General features: G+C 47.3%; 2 protein-coding genes across 2 annotated transcripts; one reads left to right on the forward strand and one right to left on the reverse strand.

Annotated features, from left to right (window-relative positions):
* Positions 1–5,367: 5,367 nt before the first annotated feature.
* On the forward strand, positions 5,368–20,402 carry LOC107314569 (solute carrier family 22 member 18-like). Its single transcript, XM_015863923.1, has 5 exons — positions 5,368–5,515; positions 6,520–6,620; positions 13,696–13,797; positions 16,734–16,854; positions 20,154–20,402. Exons 1-5 carry the CDS (start codon positions 5,383–5,385, stop codon positions 20,339–20,341), a joined length of 645 nt encoding a protein of 214 aa, XP_015719409.1. The 5' UTR covers positions 5,368–5,382; the 3' UTR covers positions 20,342–20,402.
* A 678-nt stretch (positions 20,403–21,080) lies between these two features.
* On the reverse strand, positions 21,081–22,630 carry LOC107314568 (pleckstrin homology-like domain family A member 2). Its single transcript, XM_015863922.2, has 2 exons — positions 22,050–22,630; positions 21,081–21,522 (listed from the first exon to the last, which is right to left on the reverse strand). The coding sequence occupies exon 1, from the start codon at positions 22,607–22,609 to the stop codon at positions 22,058–22,060; it is 552 nt and encodes a 183-aa protein (XP_015719408.2). The 5' UTR covers positions 22,610–22,630; the 3' UTR covers positions 21,081–21,522; positions 22,050–22,057.
* Positions 22,631–24,361: the final 1,731 nt, after the last annotated feature.

Here is a 24,361-nt window from a genome sequence, read left to right on the forward strand (position 1 = left end):
AGACACCATGGTCTGACAAGGAAAGCAGCAGTAAAAGCCAGGTAGTGGCCGACATCTCCCAGCAGGTGCATGGAAGGCATTGTTCACATCTCGCAGCTCTCTTTTGTGTCCCATTTGATGAAGCAACCGCACATTCACCTCCAAGTGAACAGAGATATCTCCCCATCTCCCCATCCATGCATTGCTTTGCTAAGGGCCAAAGTGATTATTTATTTTTTTTTTCTTTACCCTCAGAGAAAGCTCACTGTTCACATCTTTTTTCCCCTTTGTGACATCGGCCTATTTCAGCTGGGGATTTCCACCCCAAGTCTGTACCCTGCAATAGGCTTTAAACATACATTTTACAAATAAATCCCCTTTGACTTTCATGGTCAACATGATGGGAAATACTTCTAATGAGCTGGTTTACTTAGTGGGTAATTGCTCTCGCTGTTAAACACAAATGGTAGTTTTTCTTTCTTTGGTTTTCAACTCAAGTTTCCTGAGACTCAGTCTTCCAGCCCTACACTTTGATCCAGCTGTGTTTGCTGGAGTTAAAGCCATCAGAGTCTAAAATCTTCCCACGAGCCCTTAAAGTCCAGGGAGAGTCGCTTCCTAATCTCCTTTTTTAAGAGGACGCTGATAATTGAGGACTTCTTATTGATTCTGTTGACTTTTGCCTACTTTCTGTTTGTGTTTTACTAGATAACTTGCAATTGTTCTTTTCCATCATTCTAACACTACTGTTAATAATTGTTAACTGAGTTTACATCTATGAATGTGGCCCACACTGGTCAAAGAGACAAAGTTTGGGCCTCTTTTTTTTGATTCTGACTCAATTCTCAGCTTAAAGCAGTATTCTCTTCCCTGTTTGAAAACACCATGCTAAGACCACATCCACTTGCAGTCTGCACTGTCATTTCCTTTGCACTGTCCTTTTTCCAACAGATGGGTGAGATGCACCCTGGTTTAGTCATTGCTGCTGAAATGCAGATGCCTCTGTGTTGCAGAAGACAGTCTTCTTTTCCCATACACAGCAAAAATGCACACTGGACCAAAATAAACATCTCCTGCCCCAGCTGCAAAGGAACTTGTAGGCAAACAGGATGGAATGGGAGGCTGTGATTCAGGGCAGGACATGGGCTACTTGTTACTGAAGTGGGTGGGAATAACTCAAGAGGAGCAGGAATGGGTTTACTGGAGGCATTCCTGCTGCAAGCAGAGCTCTATTGCTAGGAGTGATTACAATCTAAGGCACTTCTGTTCGCAAGTCTCTCTTCAGATCACAGAGCACAGGATTGCAGCCAAAAGGGGATTTGGACACCCCTTCCTCCTTTGCAACTCATGGCTGGAGGCTGAGCTCCTACCAGTCCCATTCACCTTTCATGTCCCTTCTGCAACTGTGTAATTAATTAGACCAGCCAAATTACAGACCTTTCCTTGTTTACCTTGTAAACAAGCGTATGGTATACACAGAGGAGAATCTGCTGTTCCATACAGATCTCATTGTTCTCCAAAATGGATACATCTGAGACAGAAAGAGCCTTCCCAAAAGGGCTGCAGGGCTGGGAATGTCCACAAAGCATCAAAGCAGAGATGGATTGACGCTTCTCCTGGGAACAGAGCTGCCGAGGGATGGAGGGGAGGTGGGTCTCTCCAGTACAGCTGGATTGCCTGCTCAACAAAGCATGTCATTGCCTTGCAGTAGGTAGGGGACAGAAAGCCAAACATGAGGGCAGAAATGTCAAACACACCCCTTGGTGGTTGGAGATCATGAGGGCTTTGAAAATACTGGTAATAGCTGCTTGTGGGAATCTTTGGGTTTGGAAAAACCTGCTCCCTTCTCACAGTGGCTACCTCTGCGCACCACCCCCACCCTGCTACCGAATATGCCACATACACCCTCCCAAAGCCAGTGGTTGCTGTCTCTTTGGTGCTCTTCCTCTCTTTTACTGCATCTTACAAACTGTTTCCCTGCCTCATGCAGCATGCCCATCGTTATTTGCTGCTCAGTGCAAGATTTTGTAAAGAGTTCACCCCTGGCGCAGGCATCCCCAGGAAGGTAAAGTTGTGAGATCCTCTGAGTCACTGAAAGAAGAGGGGACAAGGAGGGTCTGCCTTTCCCAGGCAGTTGTATGGGCGTGGGGTAGCTCCCATCCTAAGGATGCCTGCATCTCTGAGGTAGCCATGCAACAGAAACATAAAGTCATTAAGAATAGAAATGACTACTAAGAAAGATCATCTAGTCCATCAAACTGTCACCACCATACCACTAAACCACGTCCCGAAGTGCAATGCGTGACACTGTTAAAGGAGCACAGCTACCTCCCTGCACAGAAAGAATGAGCTCCTTTGGAGCACAAAGATCAAAACCTAAGCTGGGAGAAGGATTATCAAAAGAGCTTAACTGCAAGAGCTGGTGCACGGCACTGGGAAAAGACAGCAATGTGGGAAGTCTGAGTCCTGCCGGCTGGTAGCGCAGTGAGGCTGCTGGGTGAAAGNTGCTACCAGCCGGCAGGACTCAGCCTTCCCACATTGCTGTCTCTTCCAGTGCCGTGCACAGCTCTTGCAGTAAAGCTCTTTTGATAATCCTTCACCCAGCTAAGTTTGATCTTTGCACTCCAAAGGAGCTCATTCTTTCTGTGCAGGAGGTAGCCGTGCTCCTTTAACAGTGTCATGCAATTGCACTGAGGGATGTGATTTAGTTGGTATGGTGGTGACGGTTTGATGGACTAGATGTATCTTTTTAGTGGTCTTTTCTATTCTTATGATTTCATTTTTCTGTTTCATGGCTACCTCAGAGATGCAAACATCCCATAGGATGGGAGCTACCCATACCCATACAACTGCCTGGGCAAGGCAAACCCTCCTTGTCCCCTCTTATTTCAGTGACAGAGGATCTCACAACTTTACCTACCTGGGGATGCCTGTGCCAAGGTTGAACCCTTTAAAAACCTTGCACTGAGCAGCAAATAATGATGGCATGCCAGCATGAGGCAGGGAACAAGTTTGTAAGATGCAGTAAAAGTGAGGAAGAGCACCAAAGAGACAGCAGCCAGTGGCTTTTGGGAGGGTGTATGTGGCATATTCGGTAGCAGGGTGGGGTTGGTGTGCAGAGGTAGCCACTGTGAGAATGGAGCAGGTTTTTCCAAACCCAAAGATTCCCACAAGGAGCTATTCACAGTATTTTCCAAACCCTCATGAATTCTCCAAGCACCAAGGGGTGTGTTTGACATTTCTGCCCTCATGTTTGGCTTTCTTTCCGCCTATGACCTATGCAAGGCAATGAACATCTTTGTTGAGCTGCAATCTCCAGCTGTACGGAGAGACTCACAGAATTCTTGAGTCATTAAGTTGGAAAGAATTTCTGTGATCGAATGTAGGCATCTGTCCCACCTACCCAATGAAACTGGGGTGTGTGCTACACAACAGAAAATACAAGACTGTGAATGATTCCACCAGGAGCAGCGGGGATCAGGTGATTTGAGGTGTGTTGAACAGTGCATTATGACCCCTAGGCATGCAGAAAAAAATCAGCCAGAATATTCAAAGAGAGAGAACAAGCACTGACCACAAACAAGCCAAAGGAAGAAATAAAAACCAAAAGTGGCTGCCCTTAGTGCACAGCAGCAATTAACAACCCATCTGGCACATCTCATTCAGCTATAGCTTTAAATTTTTGGAAAAAGTTAGGCCTAATGCATCCTTCCTCCCCTTAAAATCATTAACCAAAAATCAAGACGGGACCATCAGTGTTTTTGACAGGTTACAGACAACTTGCCTCTGCTCTGAAGAGGTTCCAGCCTTAAAGAGAAATGACAGAGAACTATCCTATTTACAGCCGATGGACCAGGCAGAGCAATTAAGTGATATGCACACGAGTCGCATAAAGAGGCCTGTGACTAAGTGGTCTGTCTGTACATTTAATTCCAGCGCTTTTAACTCCGTGTTTGTAGTGAGACCGATCTGGAAGAGTGTGAGGTTATGAGCCAAAACCCAACTCCTCCATGATTACAACACGTTGTGGTTTCAATAACTTCAGGACCAGCCCGGTCTCCAGTGTATGTCTTCCTATTAGAACATCAAATCAGTCAACCATGGTTAAAGGGTGAGATATTACCTTGGGAAATCCAGAGAGGAACCTTGAAACTAAGAGATTTCCGATTACTCCTTGAACCTTCAATCACACTAGGATTTCTCTGATGTTGAATACACTACTACAGAAGATAACATTTGTGAATAATGTTGTATATTTAAACAGGTATAGAGCGTGTAGGGAACCAAGAAATTCACCCATGTGGTTGAGTATCTTGTAGCCTGTATTAACAGTGTTCTACAAAGTAGGAACGGCTTCTCCAATCTACAGATCGCTGATTTCTCGGGAATTCAGAAGGGCAAATTACTAATGGAATTTGTATGAGTGAGTAAACTACAGTGCTAAGTAGTTAATTCTACTATGGGACTGTAATTTGGCAGGTGAAGCATTGGGCTCGGAAACTGAGTTGAACCGTGGATGGTCCACATATGCAAAATGAATTAAGATGACTGCATCCTCAGCAGCCTAAATCCTTCTCATCTGACACAAACTCATCCTTCCTGGGAAGTACTTTTCTCACAATGCATGAAGAGGATGAGGCACTCAAGATTTAGACAAAGAGGGCACCTTTCTGTCCAAAAACACAATCCAAAAGAGTTATCTCCAAACCCATGCCAGATGCCAGCACTATTCACATGCTATTTAATAGAGATGCAGTGAGGCTGCTGGGTGAAAGGAGATGCATCCTGATTTGATCTCCCTGTGAGTAAAGCCAAGTGTGGTTTTTCTTAAACATCTGCAGCTCTGTTGTCTGTTTTGGATGTGAGGAGAAAATGCTGCTGTTTGCATGTTAGCCTAAACCTGGCTCGAGCTAGGAGGCGTTTCAAAGCAACAGGATAACAGCGGGCACTCCCCACAGAGTGGTGTGGTGGAGCCAAAAATCTTCACACGCACCAGGCATGCCAGCACCTTCCCCAGATCCACAGGAAGCAGCAGGGTGAGGTGCTTTTCATTTTGCTTAGCACCAGCTAGGGTGAGGAGAGGAGCCTCAGATACCTTCTGGATGTGGGACACTTGGGCCGATCAGTTTGGGTGTACATCTTTCCATCTAAAGGCAGATTTGGGGCAGATCAGGTGAGGACACTGCAGAACTGACCATTTCCCCATCATCTCACCCATCCCCGAAGCCTTCGGTGTTTTATCTTTTGTAGAATTTCACTGGAAAAGTGCATTTCCTGTCCAAATGGGGCCTATAAGGAAAACGGATTGCATTGTCTGCCCGCAGTGGGTGGATGTGGTTGTGCTTGGGGTGAATGCACCACACTGCAGTCAGCAATTGGGGATGGCTCTCCCCACACTTCCAGGAAATGTGGGTGAGAGCCTTCCTGTGGTGCGGGCTGGTGAGTCGCCCAACCAGGCCAAGGCTGCTCTCAGTCCTCACTCCTTTCTTCCTGTGCTCTTCTGTCACTAAGGAGAGGACTGCAGCTTCCAGCTCACCAGGTCTGTGCACCTCGGAGGGCCCAGCAAAGCAGAAGAAGACCCCTTCAGGTCATCTACTCTTTCCTCCTCTCCCAGCAGCATCAGACTGTCAGCATTGGGGATGCTGACACACAGAGTCCAATTTCCTGCTGTCTTTGTCCAATTGAAGTATGTTGGCAGAGGCAGCAGGTGGATACCACAAACCCATTCTTCTGTGAGCAATGTTTTGTCCCAGTAGTGGGTGTGGTGAGGATGGGTAGATGGTCAGACTAGGTGATCTTAGTGGTCTCTTCCAATCCTTATGATTCTATGAATGTTTGTAATTTGGTGGCTTGTTGTGTATAATGGAGTGCACATACAGGTCTGTGTTTGTGTATGTTAGGTGCCATGGGAAATGCACACAATTGCATTCCTAGGTAAGACTGAGTGGGCATTTTCCACCATGCCCTCCAGAAACTGCCCTAATAGACGAGCACACCTCGTACCTGCTGTTCCTGTCCGTACTTCCCCAACTGTTTCTGTTGACACCATTCTTGAGCCATGGGAGAGGTTTCACGTGGGGCTGAAATCGCTGCTAGGGTGTGCAGTGAAACCTTTCTGTTTAGTCTGATGTCACCGGGTTGTTTCCCAGGCAGCGTTCCCAATGGTGGAAAGCTAAAGTTAGGCAAAAGGGAGGAGGAATCCAATCAGATTATTCTATGGTTACAGTCTTGTCTGAACAAATGTTTTCTTGTTGCCTTAATGCCTAGTATGCCGTGGGTGATAAAAATATTTACTAGTTTATTATAAACAGCTGAACCTACAGCCTACATAGTCACATTATTTAAAGATGAAAGTAAAGGGGATAAAAAAGTGAACAGTTAAAGACTAAATTGCTGTACTGGCTTCGAGTAGGATTCTGCTCCTATTTATATCCAGTCCCTATAAACCCAGGGAGAGATCCTGACTCATGCTGGGAGCAGGGACTGGGCCAGTGCAGCACCGAGGGCATACTGATGTGTTCTTCTCATTAACCCTCCCTCTAGGTTTGTTCATGATTATGTTTTCCATCATCTCAATTGAGTTCTTTGGGTTGGAAGCAGTGGAGTCCGGATATCTGATGTCCTATTTTGGTGTCCTTCAGATGGTAAGTGAAGTGTCATACTGCTGTCTAATGTGCACCTTGCTACATTTTTAACACGAATTCTCCCAAATCCATAATATTGACATGCAGATCATAAATGCACTCATAGCTCTGCTATGTGTTATTCAGCTCCAAAAAATTAAAGTGCCTCAAATTTACTCTGTTCCTCGGAATGGAAAGCAAGCAAAGTGAGCAGCGTTTTGGAGACCTTCTCCTCTTGTCCCTTCTTGTGGATCTTTAAGCTGTGGAGCTAAGATTTCCAATGACTTGGCATGTCATCCTGATTCCTGAAACAAAACTTACACTGAAGCTAACAGGCCTCTATTATAGGGTTTTCAGCTCTGTAAGTTAGCTCGTTTGCATTTCCTCAGTAACACCTGTGAATTTGTGTAGGTAGATGAATTTCCTGGCATTTTTGCAGATGCCCTCAGTTTAGAGGAAGGACTCGTTCCATCTGTGGGGAAACTAGTGCAGCAAGCTTGTACTTTCCAGAAAGAAAAAAAAAAAAAAAAAAAAAGAAAGAAGATGGGCCCTGGAATATAGTTAGGAGATTGACCAAATGGGCAAGGATAAAAAATTAGCTGAATTGTGTGATAGCACAGCCCAAAACAGTGGTGCTGTGTTATTTGGAGGAAGAGGCTAATAATTCTGCAGGAAGAGCAACAGATGGGTAAAAGCTAGCCAGCAGGCAGAAATGCATGGCAAGAAATATCCTGAAAGAGGGTGGTCTTGTTAGAATGCCCTCCTTTCCTGGGCAGAGTTTCTGTGTGATTCAGGGGATCTCCCCATCTGTGAAATAGCAATTTTAGTCCCTTGTGATCTGGATCTGGCATTGTGTAGGTCTCAAACCCTAGTAGTGCATCCGACAGGCATGGTTGTGTATCCATGAGTGGGGTCGAGCCTCTGGTTCTGAGCAACCTTCCCTGTGCTGCTCTGGGAAGGGGATATTTGGTGTTCTGTGCCTCAGTCCCAGTCTTCACACTTGCTGTTATTTGCATTGGGAAATAAACCAGCTTTGCAACTGCAAGTGGAGTGATCAGTAGTTGCTTCCTGTAGTGCACACCTGGCCCAAATATGTGGGTCTCATGGAGACCTGCTCTATAATAGCCTCTATGTGCCATCTCCTAGACCAGGATCTCTAGCATGCATTCAGGCCTTAGAGTCCTGAAGTCCTCTTCCTCCTCTGAATGTAGAGAGCACTAAGAACTCTTTATGTAGATAAATCAGTTGAATCTGATGGTTGGACTAGATGATCTTAAAGGTCTTTTCCAGCCTTAGTGATTCTCTGATCCCTACAATATATGTCTGCGTGGAAATCTCACTGGGGATTTCAGCATGGTTATGTTGCTATTATTTCAAGCTGGGTATCATGGGTGATTATAGCAACGAAGGTGAAATGATCCTTGTGCAACCTGGAAGGGACGGCTTTGTGCTGATCGATAGAGCCAGAATGGTGCCGCTGGGTCTGGGATGTCTGTCTGTCTTTGTGCTGTTGTTTCCCAGCTTTGTTTGGTTGAAACTGTTGTAGATAAGGTTACCTGGAATGCCACACCAATGTGCCCTACAAATAGAGACAGTCCTGGAAGGCCACCTTCACTTTTCTCCCTAACAGGTAATCAGATGTCAGTGAGAGCCAGTGACTTGACCCTTCCCACAGTTCCAGGAGCTGGGTTTCATCCCATAGTGCCAACCATGCCCGTAGCCACGCTGTGATCCAGCAATGCCTTCAGACTCAGGTGCAATATCTGCTTTGCTAGGGAGCCTTTGCCCCAGGTGTTTGGCACAGAAATTGGCTGCTATCAGCCAGGCAGCTCACTTTCATCTTGCCATGCAGTTTCTGTCCATTCTGTTTAACAGCACGTGACTCTGGATTTCAGAAATGCAGGAGTGAAGCAGTTGTTAGATACAAAGAAAATTCACTTTTTCATGGTGCTGCTTTGGGGTTTGCAGTCCAGACATCAAAAGCATAGATTCATGTCCTGACTTCCTGATTAGGACTCTGGTTGGAACAACCTGTCTCATAGACAGTGGCTGAGCTGATGTTATAGGGATGCTTTCTGCTATGAACCTGTTGGTGGGAGGGACATGCTGGAGATGTACTGCAGTGGCCCTGTTCCACCCCAGGGCTGCAGCCTCCATCGCTCCTCAGCTGGCCTTTCAGGTGTGTTTGTCTCTGTTGTGCAGCACACTGATACTGCAGGAGATAAAAATGCAGATTAGGGTGCAAGCAAATTCTACCCGCCGAGGTGGATGAATGTGATTAGTATCTGCTGACTGGCTTCCCCACTTTGCTTGCTAAATTATAGCTTTATTCATAACAAATATAATTTGTAGTGGGATCAGCACAGGAGTGGCAGCCCCTTGGAAAGCGAGGGCTTTGTCCCCTGTGCAGCTGGAGGACATGAGTGAGCATCCCACTTCCAAGATATGGTCTGGGGGTCCTGAGTGGCCCGAGCTTATACATCTATTTAATGATTACTTGGGAGATACCATCAGCTGCACCTATTTGCAGTTAAGCAGAGAGTGTCCTCTGGTAGCAGAGGATATGGGGCATGTTGAGAGCGTGGTGAGGGATGGGGAAGGGAAGGTTGGCTGGTGCTAGAGAAGCAGAAAGAGTGAATTGCACTCTGCATCCCAAGCATGTAGCTGGCTGTGGGCAGGAGGGGATTTCTGATGGGAGATAATGAAATGAGGATGGAAGGTAGGGAGTAGGAGTGCAGTGCTTTGCTCTGCAGAAATCCCCTGGCTTGTGATATGTTTGAAGCAGTTTTGTCTGTTTGCCACAGGGTCTCCGGTGAGAGGTCTGGGAGCACATCAGGGATGCAGTGCCTTTTGTATTCCAGGGCTGTGATCCCCGGACCTGTGTGACCAAAAGCTCCCACTTCTTGAATGCCTAGGAGGAGTGTGGGCTGTCATTTATGTTTCCTCCAGGGAATAATTAATTTTATAATCACGTAACATTTAAAATGACTGCATAATGGTCAGAAGCAGACCTAGGCTCCATCTTTTCTTGGATTTGAGAACACGAAGGCATGGAGGACTTCCAGACGTAGTACTCGTGCTTAGGAAAAGCTGCCAGAGGATTAGGCAAGGGGAATGAATACCTGCAGTCCCTGGTTGGAATCTCAGGTCACATCTGATGCTCAGATTTCCAGGTATGGACAGAAGGAACTTTTTTCTAAGGATTTTTATTTATTTATTTATTTATTTATTTTTTGCGCAAAGCACACAAAACAAAAACTGAAGGTGGGACAAAGGGGTAGGTATTTATTACCCTGAGGACTGAGAAATCATAAGACATCTGTTTTATTTACTGTGCTTCGTAGGCATTGTTGTACAAACTCCACCTCCAGCCAGGCAGCTTCTGGAGGGACAAGTTTGTACCAAGTGATTCTGGAAAGATGAGAGAGATTCCTGGAGGAGAGATTTACATTGCCTATCATCTTATCACCAGCCTGTCCCTCTTGCTTTTTTATTTCTCTCTGCAGCATGAGGGATGATTAAAGAGCTAGGGATTTAATTACAATCAGATTTGCCTTGGGGGAAAACCCACTCGGTGAAAGGACCTTGCAACAACAAACAGAAAGTTCTCCAGTTTCCTTGCTTTGAAGGATTTAGATGTGTGCAGGGAATGGAGGTGGGGAGAAGGCAGGCGATTAGGCTGCAGTTTGCAAAACACACGCTGTCTCTGCCCTGTGAGGCCAAGTGCTGGCTCAGCAGTTCGGCCCTCCCCATCCACTCTCCTTGCAGCCCCAACACCCTCTGTTCTTGTAAGGCGTGAATGACTTCTCATGTGCTTTCTGGCATTGCAGTCTCCATAAAATAACTTCCTCCTCCTCCCGCCCAGACCGGCACTTGTTTTTGTAACACTTTCAGCCCTGCAGGACCAGTCCCCACTGTTTGGCACCCACTCAGGTCTTCCCCAACCTGTAACCAGCTGTGGTTCTGCCATTCAGCACCACTCTGGCCCTGGGAACTTCTAGGTTGGAAATAGAGGTCTTGTTGCTTGGCTCTGCCCTGTGCTTTCTTCAGTGGGCGCTTCTGAAATAGTCTGTAGGAGCAGTCTGCTGTCCCTTAGCCAAAGGTGAATGTGGAGCCGGATATTTGCTGGGTTTGACTGGACAAGGGAAAATTGTTTCAAACTAAAAGAGGAAAGATTTAGGCTGGATGTAAGGAAGTTTTTAACAGTAAGGGCAGCGAGACACTGGCAAACACTGGTTACCCGGAGAGGTAGTGGATGCCCCATCCCTGGGGACATGCAAGCTCAGGCTGGAAAGGGCTCTGAACACTTGATCTAGTGTAGGTGTTCCGGTTCATTGCAGGGGAGTTTGACTAGATATTCTTTAAGGGTCCTGCCCTATTCTGTGCCCTATCTATTCTAATTTTATGATTCTATGGACTTAGATTTTTTTTCTATGTAACTACCTGGCGATGAATGCTGGTCTCGTGTAGCAAGGAAACTGCTCTGCTGAAAGGTCTGCCAAAAACTAACACCTCAGACTTTCAAAAAGCAAAAACTTTCTCTGCTCTATAAGGTACTGAGTTGTTGCTGATATCGACAAGTTATCTCTCCCAAGTCAAGAGGAGCTCTAATGGTTGCAGTGATAGCAGAGGTTATTTTCTACATGAGCATCTGACCTAGTCTAGTGGAAGGAATCATCAGGGCAGCATAAAGGCAAAGAGATTTGGCTGTTCTGCATTCGTCAGGAGGCTTATTTGCCTTGACAGAAAGAGAAGGGGAAAAAATGCGTTGGTTTTTCCTGTGACATGTGTACACAGCCACGGGCAGTGCCTGTTATTTCACTTGCAAACAATTTCCTCTCCTTTTTTTTTATTGATGACAGAACACATTCCAGCCAGGTACGCTGGCTCTGCCTGGCACTTCAAAGGAGGTCAGGTTACAATGCAAGCAACATCCCTGCGATTAGCTGCAGGAGGGACAGCCTTTGAGAGCCCAAGTGGAGGCTGCAAGCAAGGAAAAACCCCTGAACTTTCTCCAGCATCCCCACTTTTATAGGTTTTTCTTCCTCTTTAGCTCTTTCTAGGGGCTTAGGGAACTTATTCGGTTGGACTATGTGATTTCAGTGGTCTTTTCCAACCCTGATTCCATGATTCTGTAATTCTGTGACTCTATACGTGGCTCAGGAAAGATCTCTGGTAGAGGTGATGGGTTTTCAGGTCTTGTTTCTGGCTGGAAACATTTCCTGAGTGCCCAGCAACTGGAAATCCAAACTCAGTGTGATGGGTCTTTGTGACTCATGGATGCATTGGCAGTAACCATTCTGGGAATGAGTAGCAAAAGCCGAGGGGGCCCTGTAAGCAGTGGGGAGGCTGAGGTCCATATTGCCCAGGGATGGCTGTGTGGCCTGGGACTGAAAGCAAGTGATTTGGGCTGATGCTTGCTGCTCCCATGGTGATCTGAATAGGCTTCCCCTGATGATAAGTATATACATGCTCCATGACTCAAAGATGGGCAGGGCCCAGGTTGCACCTCATGGTGAATCCCAGTTAAGTGCTCCGTTCAAGCCCAAGCAAATTGAGAAACATTCCCTCTGGAGGCATAGCAGAGCCAAGCCATGTTTGGGTGATGCCACCACCAAGCAGAGTTGCACTGAGGGTGGTCTGTGCCCCATCCTGTGACTTGGCGCAGCTTGGGCAGGAGGGACTGAGAGGCTGCAAGATGTTAATGATGCTGCTTCATTTGGGAGTTCTCGGCTTAATGAAGCGTGACTCAGCACCTCCTCCACCCACCTGAACTGAATAGGAGCCACCAGGGCTGGCCTCCTCTTCCTCCCACCTGGCCCATGTCCTTGGCAAGGCATGCATCCCGCATGACTCAGGTCACCGCATCCATGTCACAGCCTCACAATGCACAGTCCCCAAGGAGACCAGGTGGGTGACAAAGCCTGGGAAAGCCGTGTGGGCCTCGTGCCACGGTCACACACATGAGCTGAGCTCCTCAGCCCTGCCCAAGGGTGAGACAGGGAACAGCAGGGAAAGCATGTTCTGGGAACCCAAATTTCAGCATGGCAGATGTGTCCCCATGTAAAAATTTGCTTGTGTTCTGAGGGAAAACAAAGGGGTTCGTTGTGAGATTTTTCATTAAGTCGTACCTTGTGGGAGATATATTCAAATGGTTCCTATTTCTCTTTAAGTCAACTTCACTATATTTTCACCCTGTTATTTGCTTTTTACCAGTAGTTTTTGTTGTAGTATTTATACTTTTCTTTTCTTTTCTTTCTTTCTTTTTTTTTTTTTTTTTTTTTTTTTTTTTTTTTTTTTTTTTTTTTTTGTTCTGGATGGTTTGTCATAGATTAACATTTCTTTTTAATAACTTCCTTCCTTATTTATTTTGCAACAGTTTCCCTTTGGTGGATTTTGGGTTCCTCCCTTTGGATTAACGCAGTAAGGCTGAGTGTAGTGTAGTTGTGGCTCAAGTCAAAACTGAGAACCAAGGGTTTTTTAGGCTTCTCTCCAAATATTTACATTTTTGCTCCTCCTTCCCACCCCCTCTCTCCTGGTTTTTGCTTAAAATATGCAAAACCAGTTCCCCCTCTCTTGTACCTGCTTGTACTGCTATGTCTGGATATTAGCATCTCTGTCATTCTCATTTCCTGTATAAAAGTGATGAACTGCCCAATCTGTGTAGTTATAGTGTAAAATAATGGCAAGAGAAGGTACAGGAGAGGAGGTGTTTTCCTCCCCTGCATACAGTTGTGCAGTTCTGCTTTGGAAGATATCACCAAACAATTTCACAAGGAAAATCTCAAGTTGGTTTTATCATCAGGTGCCTTTAAGTAGTTTCACTCAACACTGTTGATTGAGCAGTGATGAAAAAGTCATGCAAGCAGCACTCAATAGAGAGATCATCACCTGACCTGACTTATCACTAAGATACAAAATGCTCAAAATCATGGTAAATGTCTTCAAGTTCAAGTCATCTACCGCAACAGAAAAGTCCTATTTTCTCTCCCCAAGAAAGCAAGGAAATGATGCGTTTTCTCTCTTTTATGTGCTCTCTGAGCTTGTTTCCATCCATATAAGATGGACTGACAGTGCACATGTGTTTCATCCTCAGGTTGTCCAAGGCCTGGTCATTGGAAAACTCACAAGCCATTGCACGGAGCAGACCCTGCTCAGATTCAGCATCCTCCTCTTTGCTGGCGTGGGGCTGGGCATGGTAAGACTTGATGAGGAGTCATCCACAGGGCCTTCCATCAACATGGTTCACAGGTGGGAAAAGTGCCTACTGGTCACTGGCAGTACCAATGCAGCCTTGCCAAGCTGTGTCTGGGGGAGCCAGCCAGCCTGGGTTTCTGCAAACACACAGCATTCAGTTATGAAAAGGAGCTGTGTAATAACTGCAGGGATTACAGAGTAATAATCCCTCACAGAAACCCGTGCATCCATCCTGAGTCACTGGATTGGCACAGAAGTCCTGCCTTCCATCCTTGAGTGGCCCCGTTTCCTGAACTGCCCAGAAAGTAAATGCAGATTATGAGGAGGAAAATCACTGTGGTTGTACTGTACCCTGAGATGGCTGAGGATGTTGTCTCATCTTTCTAGCTTTGTTTTACTAATTCCTCCAATCTTAGAGCTTTTGGGGAAGGAGGTAGCAATAGGAAATAGTTTAGCTCCTCTGCTTTGGTGTTACCCATCACCAGTTGTGTCTGGATGGGTGAGAAGCAGCCTCAGAAGACATCTGGGAAACCCCATTGACAGGGGCAGCTCTACCAATATCTTTGTTTGCTCAGATCAGCAACACTCTGATGACCAGCAGTGCTGTCCAAGGGATGGGACACTTGGGAAGGGTCTGCCCAGACCCTAGCGCTAGCATAAGAGTGTATGGCCTGGTCTCAGTGTGCCAGCATGGTGAGGAACTTATGCACATAACCCAAGGAGAGCTTTAGGAGCTCTGAACCTTTGGGTTTCAGCTTAGAAATAGTGATCTGGGGAGTGTAATTCCCATTTTCCACCACAGAGCCAGTGGTAGAGGGATGCATGAAGCCAGTGTGGCTATGTGGAAAGGGGAAAGCAGGGAACGGAAGTTGTTGGTTTGAGAGCTGGCAATTACACCATGCCTGGAGGGCTGTGGACATCCTGACAGCATAGCCTGGGGACAGAGGTCAGCAGTGACATCCCATGAGAGCTATTCATAGGCATATGCAGCTGCTGGCCCCGCTGAGCAGAGTCCTTATAAAGGATGTGACGGAAGCCCTTTACTTTGTCCTGAAGCATGGTTATGCTTCATCCTCCCTCCTCCCCTCTGGTTCCCAGGCACTGGCTTTTGAGCCTAGCTGCTGAAACTGCAGGGTCTGCCTTCCTTGCCTTGACAATTCTCCCATATCTGCCCTGTTGGAGAAGGCTGCTGTCTGCTCAGCAGAGGGTGGGTGGTCAATAGTACACTCTACCTGACCTAATCCTCCCAGGGCAGCAAGAAGATATTCCCCAAGAGATTCAGCCCTGGGTCTGCTCTTTCTAGCAATTTCCTTCAGCCTCCAGCCCGTGAAGACACTTTTACAAGGAATGGGATCATTTCTGCCTTTTTTTTTTTTTTTCCTACTTCTGCTGTGTTGTCCTGCAATGACATTTGCCCTGGCGAGGACTTACTCTTTCCCTGTCTGGATGTTTACGTACCAAATACTCACTTCTCTGCCTTTGTTCTCTGGTTCCCTAAGCAGGAGTGCCTAGCTCTTAAGCAAAACATAGGTAAAGTGCCCCTCCAAGGAGAGAAACTTCACCATGTATAAGTCCAGAGGGGAACTAGGAATAAACCTCACTATTTCCAAGTCATTAGTTAACGATGGCTCTGGGCTGCTCCATCTTCTGTAGCCAAGAGGTGCAGACCAGATTTTATGAGCAAGAGCCTCAGAGAATGAAAGTTCTGGATTGACCAGTGACTGAGCTGCTCTCCAGCCACAATAACACACCTTGAGACGAGGGTGAGGGCAGAGACTTGCAAGGAAGCGGGAGTTTCCTTTTCATGCCCAAGAGAAATCTATTTATTTGACCAGCAGGGCTAAGTGCCGTTCCAGTTCTGCCACTGAGGGATCCTCAGCACTTTTGTTTTAAGTATTAAACAGCTGGAGGGATGTCTCCACTAAAAATATGTGCAATAACAAAATCATTACTCTCCCTAATTATGCTCACTAATGTGCACCTTATGGCCAGAAGACATATTCCAGATTACTGAATTTGATTAATTTATTAGTAAGGAAGCAGAAGAACAGGATTAGAAATCCCAAAGGTATGGTATTACATAATGCTCCAGGTTCATTTATTTTGACAAGCTTAGTTTGGTTTTAATTACTTATGATAATGAACTGAAATGCCTTCTCTAGGCTGTTTTGTATAACTAATGGAGGCTTCCTGAAGTACACTGCATGCATCTGCTGCAGAACGTCTCCTTAGGACTTGGACAAGAGAGAGAAGTCTTGGGGGAGGATGCGGGGATGTCACTAATTCCCAGACACTAAAAATACCCACGGCAGTGCTGGAGAATGTGCTGCCAGATTGCAGAGCAGGGGCTTGTTCTGCATCTTTAGAATGATTCCCAGCATACAAATGGTGGAAAAATATTGGAAAAGAAGGGGGAAAAAAATAGTTGAAAAACAGAGAATGCAAAGGAAAACCAGGGAAAATACAAGAAAATACAAGAGAAAACAAGGGAAGATCATGTAATGCAAGGGTAAAGAGTTATACATATAAAGAGATACAAGGGAAAAGAGGGGAAAGCAAGGGAAAACAGTGGAAAAAGAAAGGAAAATGGGAAATCAAGAGCAAACAGTTGAAAATAGTGGAAAATAGGGGAAAGCGATGGAAAACAGGAACCAAAGAAAAAGGAAAACATGGGTAAACAGGTGAAAACAATGGTCAAGAGTTGAAAACAAGGGAAATGTGATAAAGGAGTGAGAATCAAAGGAAAACACGGGGAAAGCAGCAGAAAAACATGGATGGAAGACCTTGAAATGGCCAAAATGGCAACATCACAAATCAGTTGTGGCTCCCACAATTTACTTAGAAGTCACAGATCTGGCTTTTCTGGGCTGCATCTAGCTGCAAAGCTGCTCTTTGTGCTCTCTAATGATTCATGTTCCACTGTGTCTTGTCACTTAGGCCCTGATGAGGACTGTATGGCATTACTGCATCATCGTGGTGCCGCTGGTATTTGCCTTCAACGTGCAGGGCACCATCACTGATAGCATCCTCACCAAGGCTGTGCCCTCCTCTGACACCGGTAAGGCCATTACAAACATTGAGCATGTCTTTTTCCCTTTTTTTCGTCTGTCGGGTAGTGGTGTTTGAACAACACTGAGTAAGCATCTTATTCCCAGACCACCAGGCTTTTATAAGGCCTGGACCTCCATCCCCTTTTGCTCTGCACAAGGTGAAGTCCCCAGATTGATAGGACTTGTTCTTTGTGAGCACTTTCCTCACTAAGCAGACACTGACCCCAGTGCCATCACCGCTAATTGAGAGCCAAGCTGTCTGCTTTGCCTCATGCCATCACTGTCCCTCCTCTCCTCTTTGGACATATTTCTGTGAACAGTCACTGCATTCTCTGTGCAATGGGGCAATGTTTCTTCAGTCGACAAAGATACCTCCATGCAGGACCCTACTGAGAATCAGATTTAGAGTCCATTAATGAAGTTTATAAAGCACTTTGGAGGTGCATCTGGATGAAGAGCTTTTCTAAATGTCACTGCAGTGGTTTATTTGTAGAATCGAAGATTGCCTCTACTTGTCCTTCATGGCAGGGGAGTTGGGCTAGGTGACTTTTAAAGGTCCTTTTCAACTCTATCATGATTCTAATCATGATTCTATGATTTTGCTATGAATGCTGGGATCCTGCAGTGTTCAGGCACAGTGCTTCCACCTGGGAGAGAAGCCCTGGGACTGCATGGAGGCAAGGGATGGGGTGTGCCAGGAGCAAATCTGCTGCTTAATGGCTTGGAGCAGCACTCACCAGGGAGGGGGAATATTGGAGGAAGGGCACCAAGGGGCTCTAGGGTATGAAGAAAGGCTGGAACTCATCCAGATTCTGCTCAAAAGGGCTTTGTAAGGAAAAATGGAGCATTGCTCGGCTGTTAAAGCCAGCCCAGAGGCAAAATTCAGTCAGAGAGGAAAATGGGTTTAGTTGCCTCACCCTGGTCCTCGCTTGCGTATGTTTTTAGGACAGAAGGGGGTAGATGCAGATGGGCAGGATGTAGACAACCCATGGGGTGACAGGAGGATGTTTTTGGATGCTGGGAGAGTATGGGCTCTATTGTGCCCATCCATCCCAGGCTGATACCACGCCATGTGCTCCTGGATCAAAACTAGGTGTGATGAGGAGGGACACAGCTGGCTAGGAGGATTACAGCATTGGAGGAAATCCATCTTCACTGGTCCTTTGTGCCCCTCACTCTTGTGACATGCCTCCTCATTGTGGTGTTCCCCAGGGAGGAGGCTCTGTTCCCAGGCAGGGCAGGAATGCCTGACGCAGCAGAGCTGCGGCTCTGCAAGCTGCCTCCCTGCAGCAGCTGTGGCGTGGGTGTCCCTGGGGGCAATGCTGCCATGCAGTGCCGTTCCAGCACAGGGGTGCTGCACCCAAAGGGACAGCAGCTAAAGCATGGCTCCTTCCCCTGCCAACCCAAAACTGGCACTGCAGAGGACCCATCTAAGGCCACTCGTAGAGAAGCTCATGAATTCTCCAGAAGAAAACAAAGTGGAAATGATTTCATTCGTTTCCCTTTGATATTTTTTTTCCCTCCCCATCTTCAAAGGCAGGAAGGGCAAATGTTGCACGGCATACATGTGTGCCACTCTGCTGAGTGTGTGTGCTGGTGGGAGCGCAGCCACAAGACAAGGCAGGCCCACAGTCACACAAGCACTCCTTGTCCCCCGAGAATGGGGGTCTTGTTACGGCTTTATGCATGAAGGCAGGGAGGAAGCAGAGCAGTATCCTGGACCCATAGCTCGTGATTTGATTTGCACATCAGGCACAAAGCCTTAGGAGTAGAGCCTGCAGCAGTAATACTCTGCAACCGGCATCCCAGGCTGGGGGTGGGGAGAGGAGAGAAGAGGAGAGGAAGCTTTTTTGCTGGTGTGATGACTTGTTACTGCTAAAGGTCTGAAGTTAACTGGGATCCATCACATGAGTTGCTTGGAAATGGAGCAATGGCTGATTTATAGTGTCTCAAAGCTCCAGGGCATCTGACACGAGGGATCTAATTAAGCCCATTAAATAGAAATTATCTTTCTCGGTAACACATTACAGGGCTGCCGAGGAGAGCCCAGCCTTTCAAGAGGATGAATTTCAGCTCAAAAGAAAAAAAAAAAAAAAAAAAAAAAAAGAAGGGAAAAAAGTGCCTCCTTAATCATGAGAGCCAGTTTGGCAATTGCACATAGTAATTAGTTTAATTCAAATACCCAGAGGGGGAAAAAAAAATAATTGCAAAACCTGCCCAGAAAGTTTGGTGGTTGTGGGATTGTTCCCATTGGCAAAGGGTCAGGCTGAGGTCCCGCCCATCGCTGTTCCCATGCGCAGGAGGAGCTGGGCAGCTCTTCAGGGAGGCTTCCCTCTCTGTATGTCAAACCTACGCCCTCAGTTTGGCCTCAGTGCACAAATATTTTAAACATTTTTGACAAAAGTGCAACAGTTCCGGGCCAGTGTGACAACAACCCATGTCTGCCTGTCCTCCCACCAAGATGGGATCATTTCTCCATGGTCACCATACAGATAGCACACTGGCATCTATGCCTTTCAAGCAGGACAGCTTCTCCCCTCTCCTGAATCCCACTGGCAGTGATTCAAGTCATGTATTGGTGGAAAAGTTATGCCAATAACTCAGTATTGGTGTTCCCAATTATTATTCTTACTACCCTTTCAGAGTAGGACCTATGCTCCTTGCACCGCTTGTCCATGCTTTGTGTGGGATACTGGAGTTATGTCCTGCATGGTGAGAAGCCCAAGGTCATGGCTGTATCCCATGTGACATCCTGGTGGAAAAACCTGCCCTTGCCCCAGTGGAGGTGCTTCCACTCCTCCTGTTCACCATGCAAATGCATGCTCTGCTGCAAGGAGAACCGGCTGAGCCAGGTGAAAGGCTCCCATTGCCATCCAAATGGAAACATCCACTCCATTCACAAGGCTGTGGGGTTGATCTTATGGGGGCTCAGTCTCTACTTCTGCTTTTAGTTAGCTCTTCTTAAAGATGTAGTTAAGACTTTTCTAGCTCCTGATGCACTCCTAAGAGTTGTTCTTCTGTCCCATGAGAGAAAATACATAGTGATAGCTGCTTGGGTGGGCTGGGACCCCTTGGGTTCCCTCAGCTGCTAATTATAATATTGAAAGGGGCTGCATGCTTTGCTTCAGAAGGCTTCAGAATGTCCCTGGAAGTTGCCCCTACCCCACCCCCTCCCATCTTATCCTATCCCAATGAGTTCAGGAGAATCTCAGTGCCAAAGGTTCCCAGAGATGGCTTGAGGCTACTTCCTACCTCAGTAGTGGGAGGCTACTAACCTTCACCCTGACATCTCTGCTGTCTCTCCTAGGGGCCATGCTGGGGATCTGTGCTTCTGTCCAGCCCTTGACGAGGACGGTTGGCCCAACCCTCGGTGTCATTTTGTACAGGCAGTTTGGAGTCTCCTCCTTCGGCTACTTGCAGCTCATTGTCAACGCTGGTTTGTTTGTTTATCTCTTAAAGAGGAAAAGCCCACTGAGAGAGACAAAAAGCCACTAATTCACGAAAGCTGCCTCTTCCTTTTTTTCCACAGAAATAAAGAAAGCAATATTGTTGTGTATTCTCTAGCGTTCTTGAGCTGGAGGCACAACCCTGTGCTGAGCCCCTCCTGCTCTCACTGCAGGCTGCTCATAACTAAATACCTTGCAGCTGCCTCCAGTATAAAGTCTCATGCAAGAATTAACTGATAGTGACAGCAGGAAAAAATTTACCCAAAGGGAGTTACCAAGTCTGAAGTGTTTGCAAAGAGCACTTTGCAGCCCTGCCTGTGAATGGGGCTCAGCACCGCTGGATGCTCTCAAGGGAGTACAGGTAGGTTAGCAGGCATTAAGCCTCACAAGACAAAACTTCAACAGGTTGTGTTCCCCTTTCCAAAAGAGCACAGCTTCTTGGACTGCAGGAAAAGAGCACCTGACGCCTTCCCAGGCCTTTCAGTTTATCTAGAGCTGGGGGCAGGCAGCAGCAGGCAGAACATCATGGTATGGTTGCAGGGAGTTCTTGTGTTGTCTTTAGGTGCCATTACTCAATTACATGGGCAACTATCCCCCAGAAAGCCCTGACTGAACACATGAAAGGCTCCTGTATTCTTTCACTGGCCTTCAATGCACTTTTCTTCCATGCTCTTCCCTGCAGAGGGATTACCAGGAGCTTCTTCACTCCACAGTTCCATCCAGGCCCCTGCTGCCTTACAGCCCCCACACCACAAACAGCACCCACAAAGTCACCGCACCGCCACATGTAGTAATAAAAAGTGAACACTTCAAGTAATTTATTTGGAATGGACATATTAATGCAAAAGCAATATTAAGACCAATAACTGCTGAAAGACATTTGTCAAAATAAATACAAATATAGATAGTACAAATAATTTAAACTGTGTCGAACACCACCAGTCAGTGTTGAATCTTCCTTGTGTCTTATAAATAGGAGAGAACCGTTCGCGAAGCCACGCCACCCAAAGCACGTGGGGGCTACGCTGGAAGTCCCATATGAAAGTCTTTGGTTTTTTTTCTTTATTAAAATGCATCACAGGCGAAGCCCGGGGCTCTTTGCTCAGCAGCCTCCACAGGCCTTGGAGAAAACCAAGCTGCTCCCAGCTATCTTCCGCGCTTTCCTTCATTGGTACCCTGTCCCTTTTCAGTCCAAGACACTTGCTGTGGTTTACCATCCAGCGGTACACTCTGAAAGCAGCAAGAGGAAGCCGGTTAGTTAAATGAAAGGGTAAGGAAAAAAAAATAAAAATAATGGGCTCTGAAGGGAGAGGAAGCACTCAGCACTTATCATGGCATTTGCGGCATCTCTATAGGGCGTTCTGCAAGAAAAGCGCTGCTGAATGCAATTTCCTACCCTGATAACTCTCTGCCACAGACACGTGTTTGCCTGCCATTCAGAATTCCCAACACTGTGCCCATCTCCCACCCGGAATTCACAGCACTGGGTTCGGGAAGGGTGAATGAGCCCCATGAGTCAGGCACAAGAGCTGCGGGCACAGCACACGCTGCGCTCAGGGTGCGGCACCCGGCTCTGCGCTGTGAAACACGAGGAGCGGCTGTGGGAGCCCCATTGCCTTGCTGCGGCACCATCTCTCCCCAAAGCACGGTGTGTGGGGGATACAGAGGTAAGGACGGGTGTGCAGGAGTTAGAGGTATCTATCTCTGTGAATTTGTTAAGGGTGGGAGGAATGGAGGGGGGTGGGGGGTGAGCTCACCTGGGGGCTCAGGGCGCCCGGGCCAGCCGCCGCTCCTGGGTACCCGCTGCCTGCTCCATCTCCTGGCGGCTCTTGAAGTCCTGGATGGCCCTCTTGTTCTGGAAGTCGATGAGGGCCATGGTGATGGAGGCGTTCCAGCAGCTCTGGTCCGGGCACCGAAAGTCAATCTCCTTGCGGTCCTTGGTGACGATGGTGAAGTAGATGTATTTGCCCGTGCGCTCCACGCAGTCCACCTTAAGGATGGAGCCGAAGCCCAGCTCCTTGCCCTTGGCTTGCTTGTGCCCGTCGGGAAAAAGGCTGAGGCTGTCCTTGGTGAGCACTACCAGCTTCTTCTTCCACAGCTGGAAAAGGCTGTCGCTCCGCTTCTCCAGCTCGCCCTCGCGGATCACTTCTGCTTGCATTTTCATCCTCCCTCCCTCTTTCTTTCCCTTGTCCCTTCCTTCCGTCCTTTCCTCGCTCCCTCCCGGCTCCAGATCCCTGGGCTGCGCTGCTCCCACCCCGTCTCGGACGGCAATGACTGAACCCGGCCGCACCGGGACCAATTTATTGCAGTGATTCATCACCGGGCGCCTTCCTCCCCCTCGCCGCTCCGCCTCCCGCCCGCCCCGGACGCGGTGCGCTCCGCTCCGCCCCGCCGGGCTGGCACCCACGCGGGAGCCGAGCCCGATCTGTAGTTGTGTTGGACGCCGGCGTCGCGGTACGTTCGCGTCTGTGTGCCCGTTGTGTTTCCGTGGTGGTGATGGGGTGGCTATGATGGACCCCACCTTGCAGCTCATCTCCTCTCCGAAGCGTTTTCAGCCCCAGTGCCATCTCCCCCCTCCTCAGGAGCCCCGCAGATGCCCGATTAGGACCCCCAGCCTCTAATTCGGGTCCTGGCCAAGTCCTTTCACTTCAGTTCCACAGCCATGCAGCATCACCACGAAGCCTGCCCTCACAACCTCCCTGGGGACCCCACCTACCCAGCTCTGCACCAGAACTGCCCACCCTTATCGTTCTCACTGTCCCCCACAGTCACCCCATTTTCTTCCCCTTGACCTGCTTCCCAGGGTCGGTTCCATCATTTCCTAGGGCCTGGCCATTGACCACTGCCATGGGGACACTGGCATCAGGAGGTGGCACCCAGCAGCACTGGCATCCCTTCTGTGCACCACTGATTTTGCCACTCTTTACAACACTGTTTTGCCTGATCCAGCACCACAGCCAACAGCAACCAATTTATCTAGCTTTAGCAAGATTTAGCTTTTCCTTCCCAAGAGAATGGCTCAGATTGACACTATCTGGACAAATGCTACTCTGGCCACTGAAATGTCAAAATTCCTGCCCAAAAGACCATGTAAGAATGAGGGATCTGAAGTGGTAGGACCGGAGATAGAGCCTAAGCTGAGTTTTTATTATTAGTATTAGTATTATTATAATGTCTTTGTGGAGGATCTTTGTGCACAGGAAATGGGACACCGCTTCAAACAGAGCAATCTGGCAGGAAAAAGGAGAGCTAGAAGGAACAGCTGCAGGAAGGCCGCCGGTCTGGAAAGCTACGGGACACAGCATGTCTGTGCACACCTTGCTTCAAACGGTCCGGTGCAAAGCAAAATCTGCTTTTCAGTGAGGCTTACACCTGCGGCTGGGGGTCTGCTGCCCCCTTTTGGGATTCGTCTTCCTGCTCTGGCTTTCATCAGGGTGATCTGCACCGATCCATTGTACTGAGGAACACAGAACTGTCAGCATGTCTCAGTACTGAACACTCAGAGCAAAAATAATAATAACAATTTGAATTGCCTTTCAAACCTGACGCTCTGCTTTGTGACTGGAACTGTGTAGTACAAGTAGCCTGGAATTCTGCAATGCCAGAAATTGTTATGTCTGCTGGCATGGAAAGGTACAATGAGTAGTTACTGGAATTATCAACTGAACTGGAGACCTATTATTTAAATTACTTTGTCTCAGTGTGTCTAATTTGCTCAGATGGTAATAAAACTTTGTTTTGGTTCCCAGGAAATTGTTTGTCTCTATCAGTCCTGCTATGATTGTCCAGACTCTAAACTGGCAGGCTACTGTGGCTAGACTATTAGGTGGCTTACCAAAATGTGCACTACACATGTAACCTCTATTCTAAGGTAGTCATTTTTCCAATAAAAGATCTCTGAAAATAGTGTCTAAAAGCACTCTTTTTATTCTAAGTGTTTAGAAAACTTCCAATTGTACTGAATAGCCTTGCAGCTGTTGTATTATTATTATGGATTTGGGAAGTCCTTCAGGTCACAAATAGTTCAAGAATAAAGTTGAAGAGGTGGCAGAAACAGATGCTGGCAGAT

Source organism: Coturnix japonica, chromosome 5 (assembly GCF_001577835.2).
Source record: "Coturnix japonica isolate 7356 chromosome 5, Coturnix japonica 2.1, whole genome shotgun sequence".
NCBI lineage: Eukaryota > Metazoa > Chordata > Aves > Galliformes > Phasianidae > Coturnix > Coturnix japonica.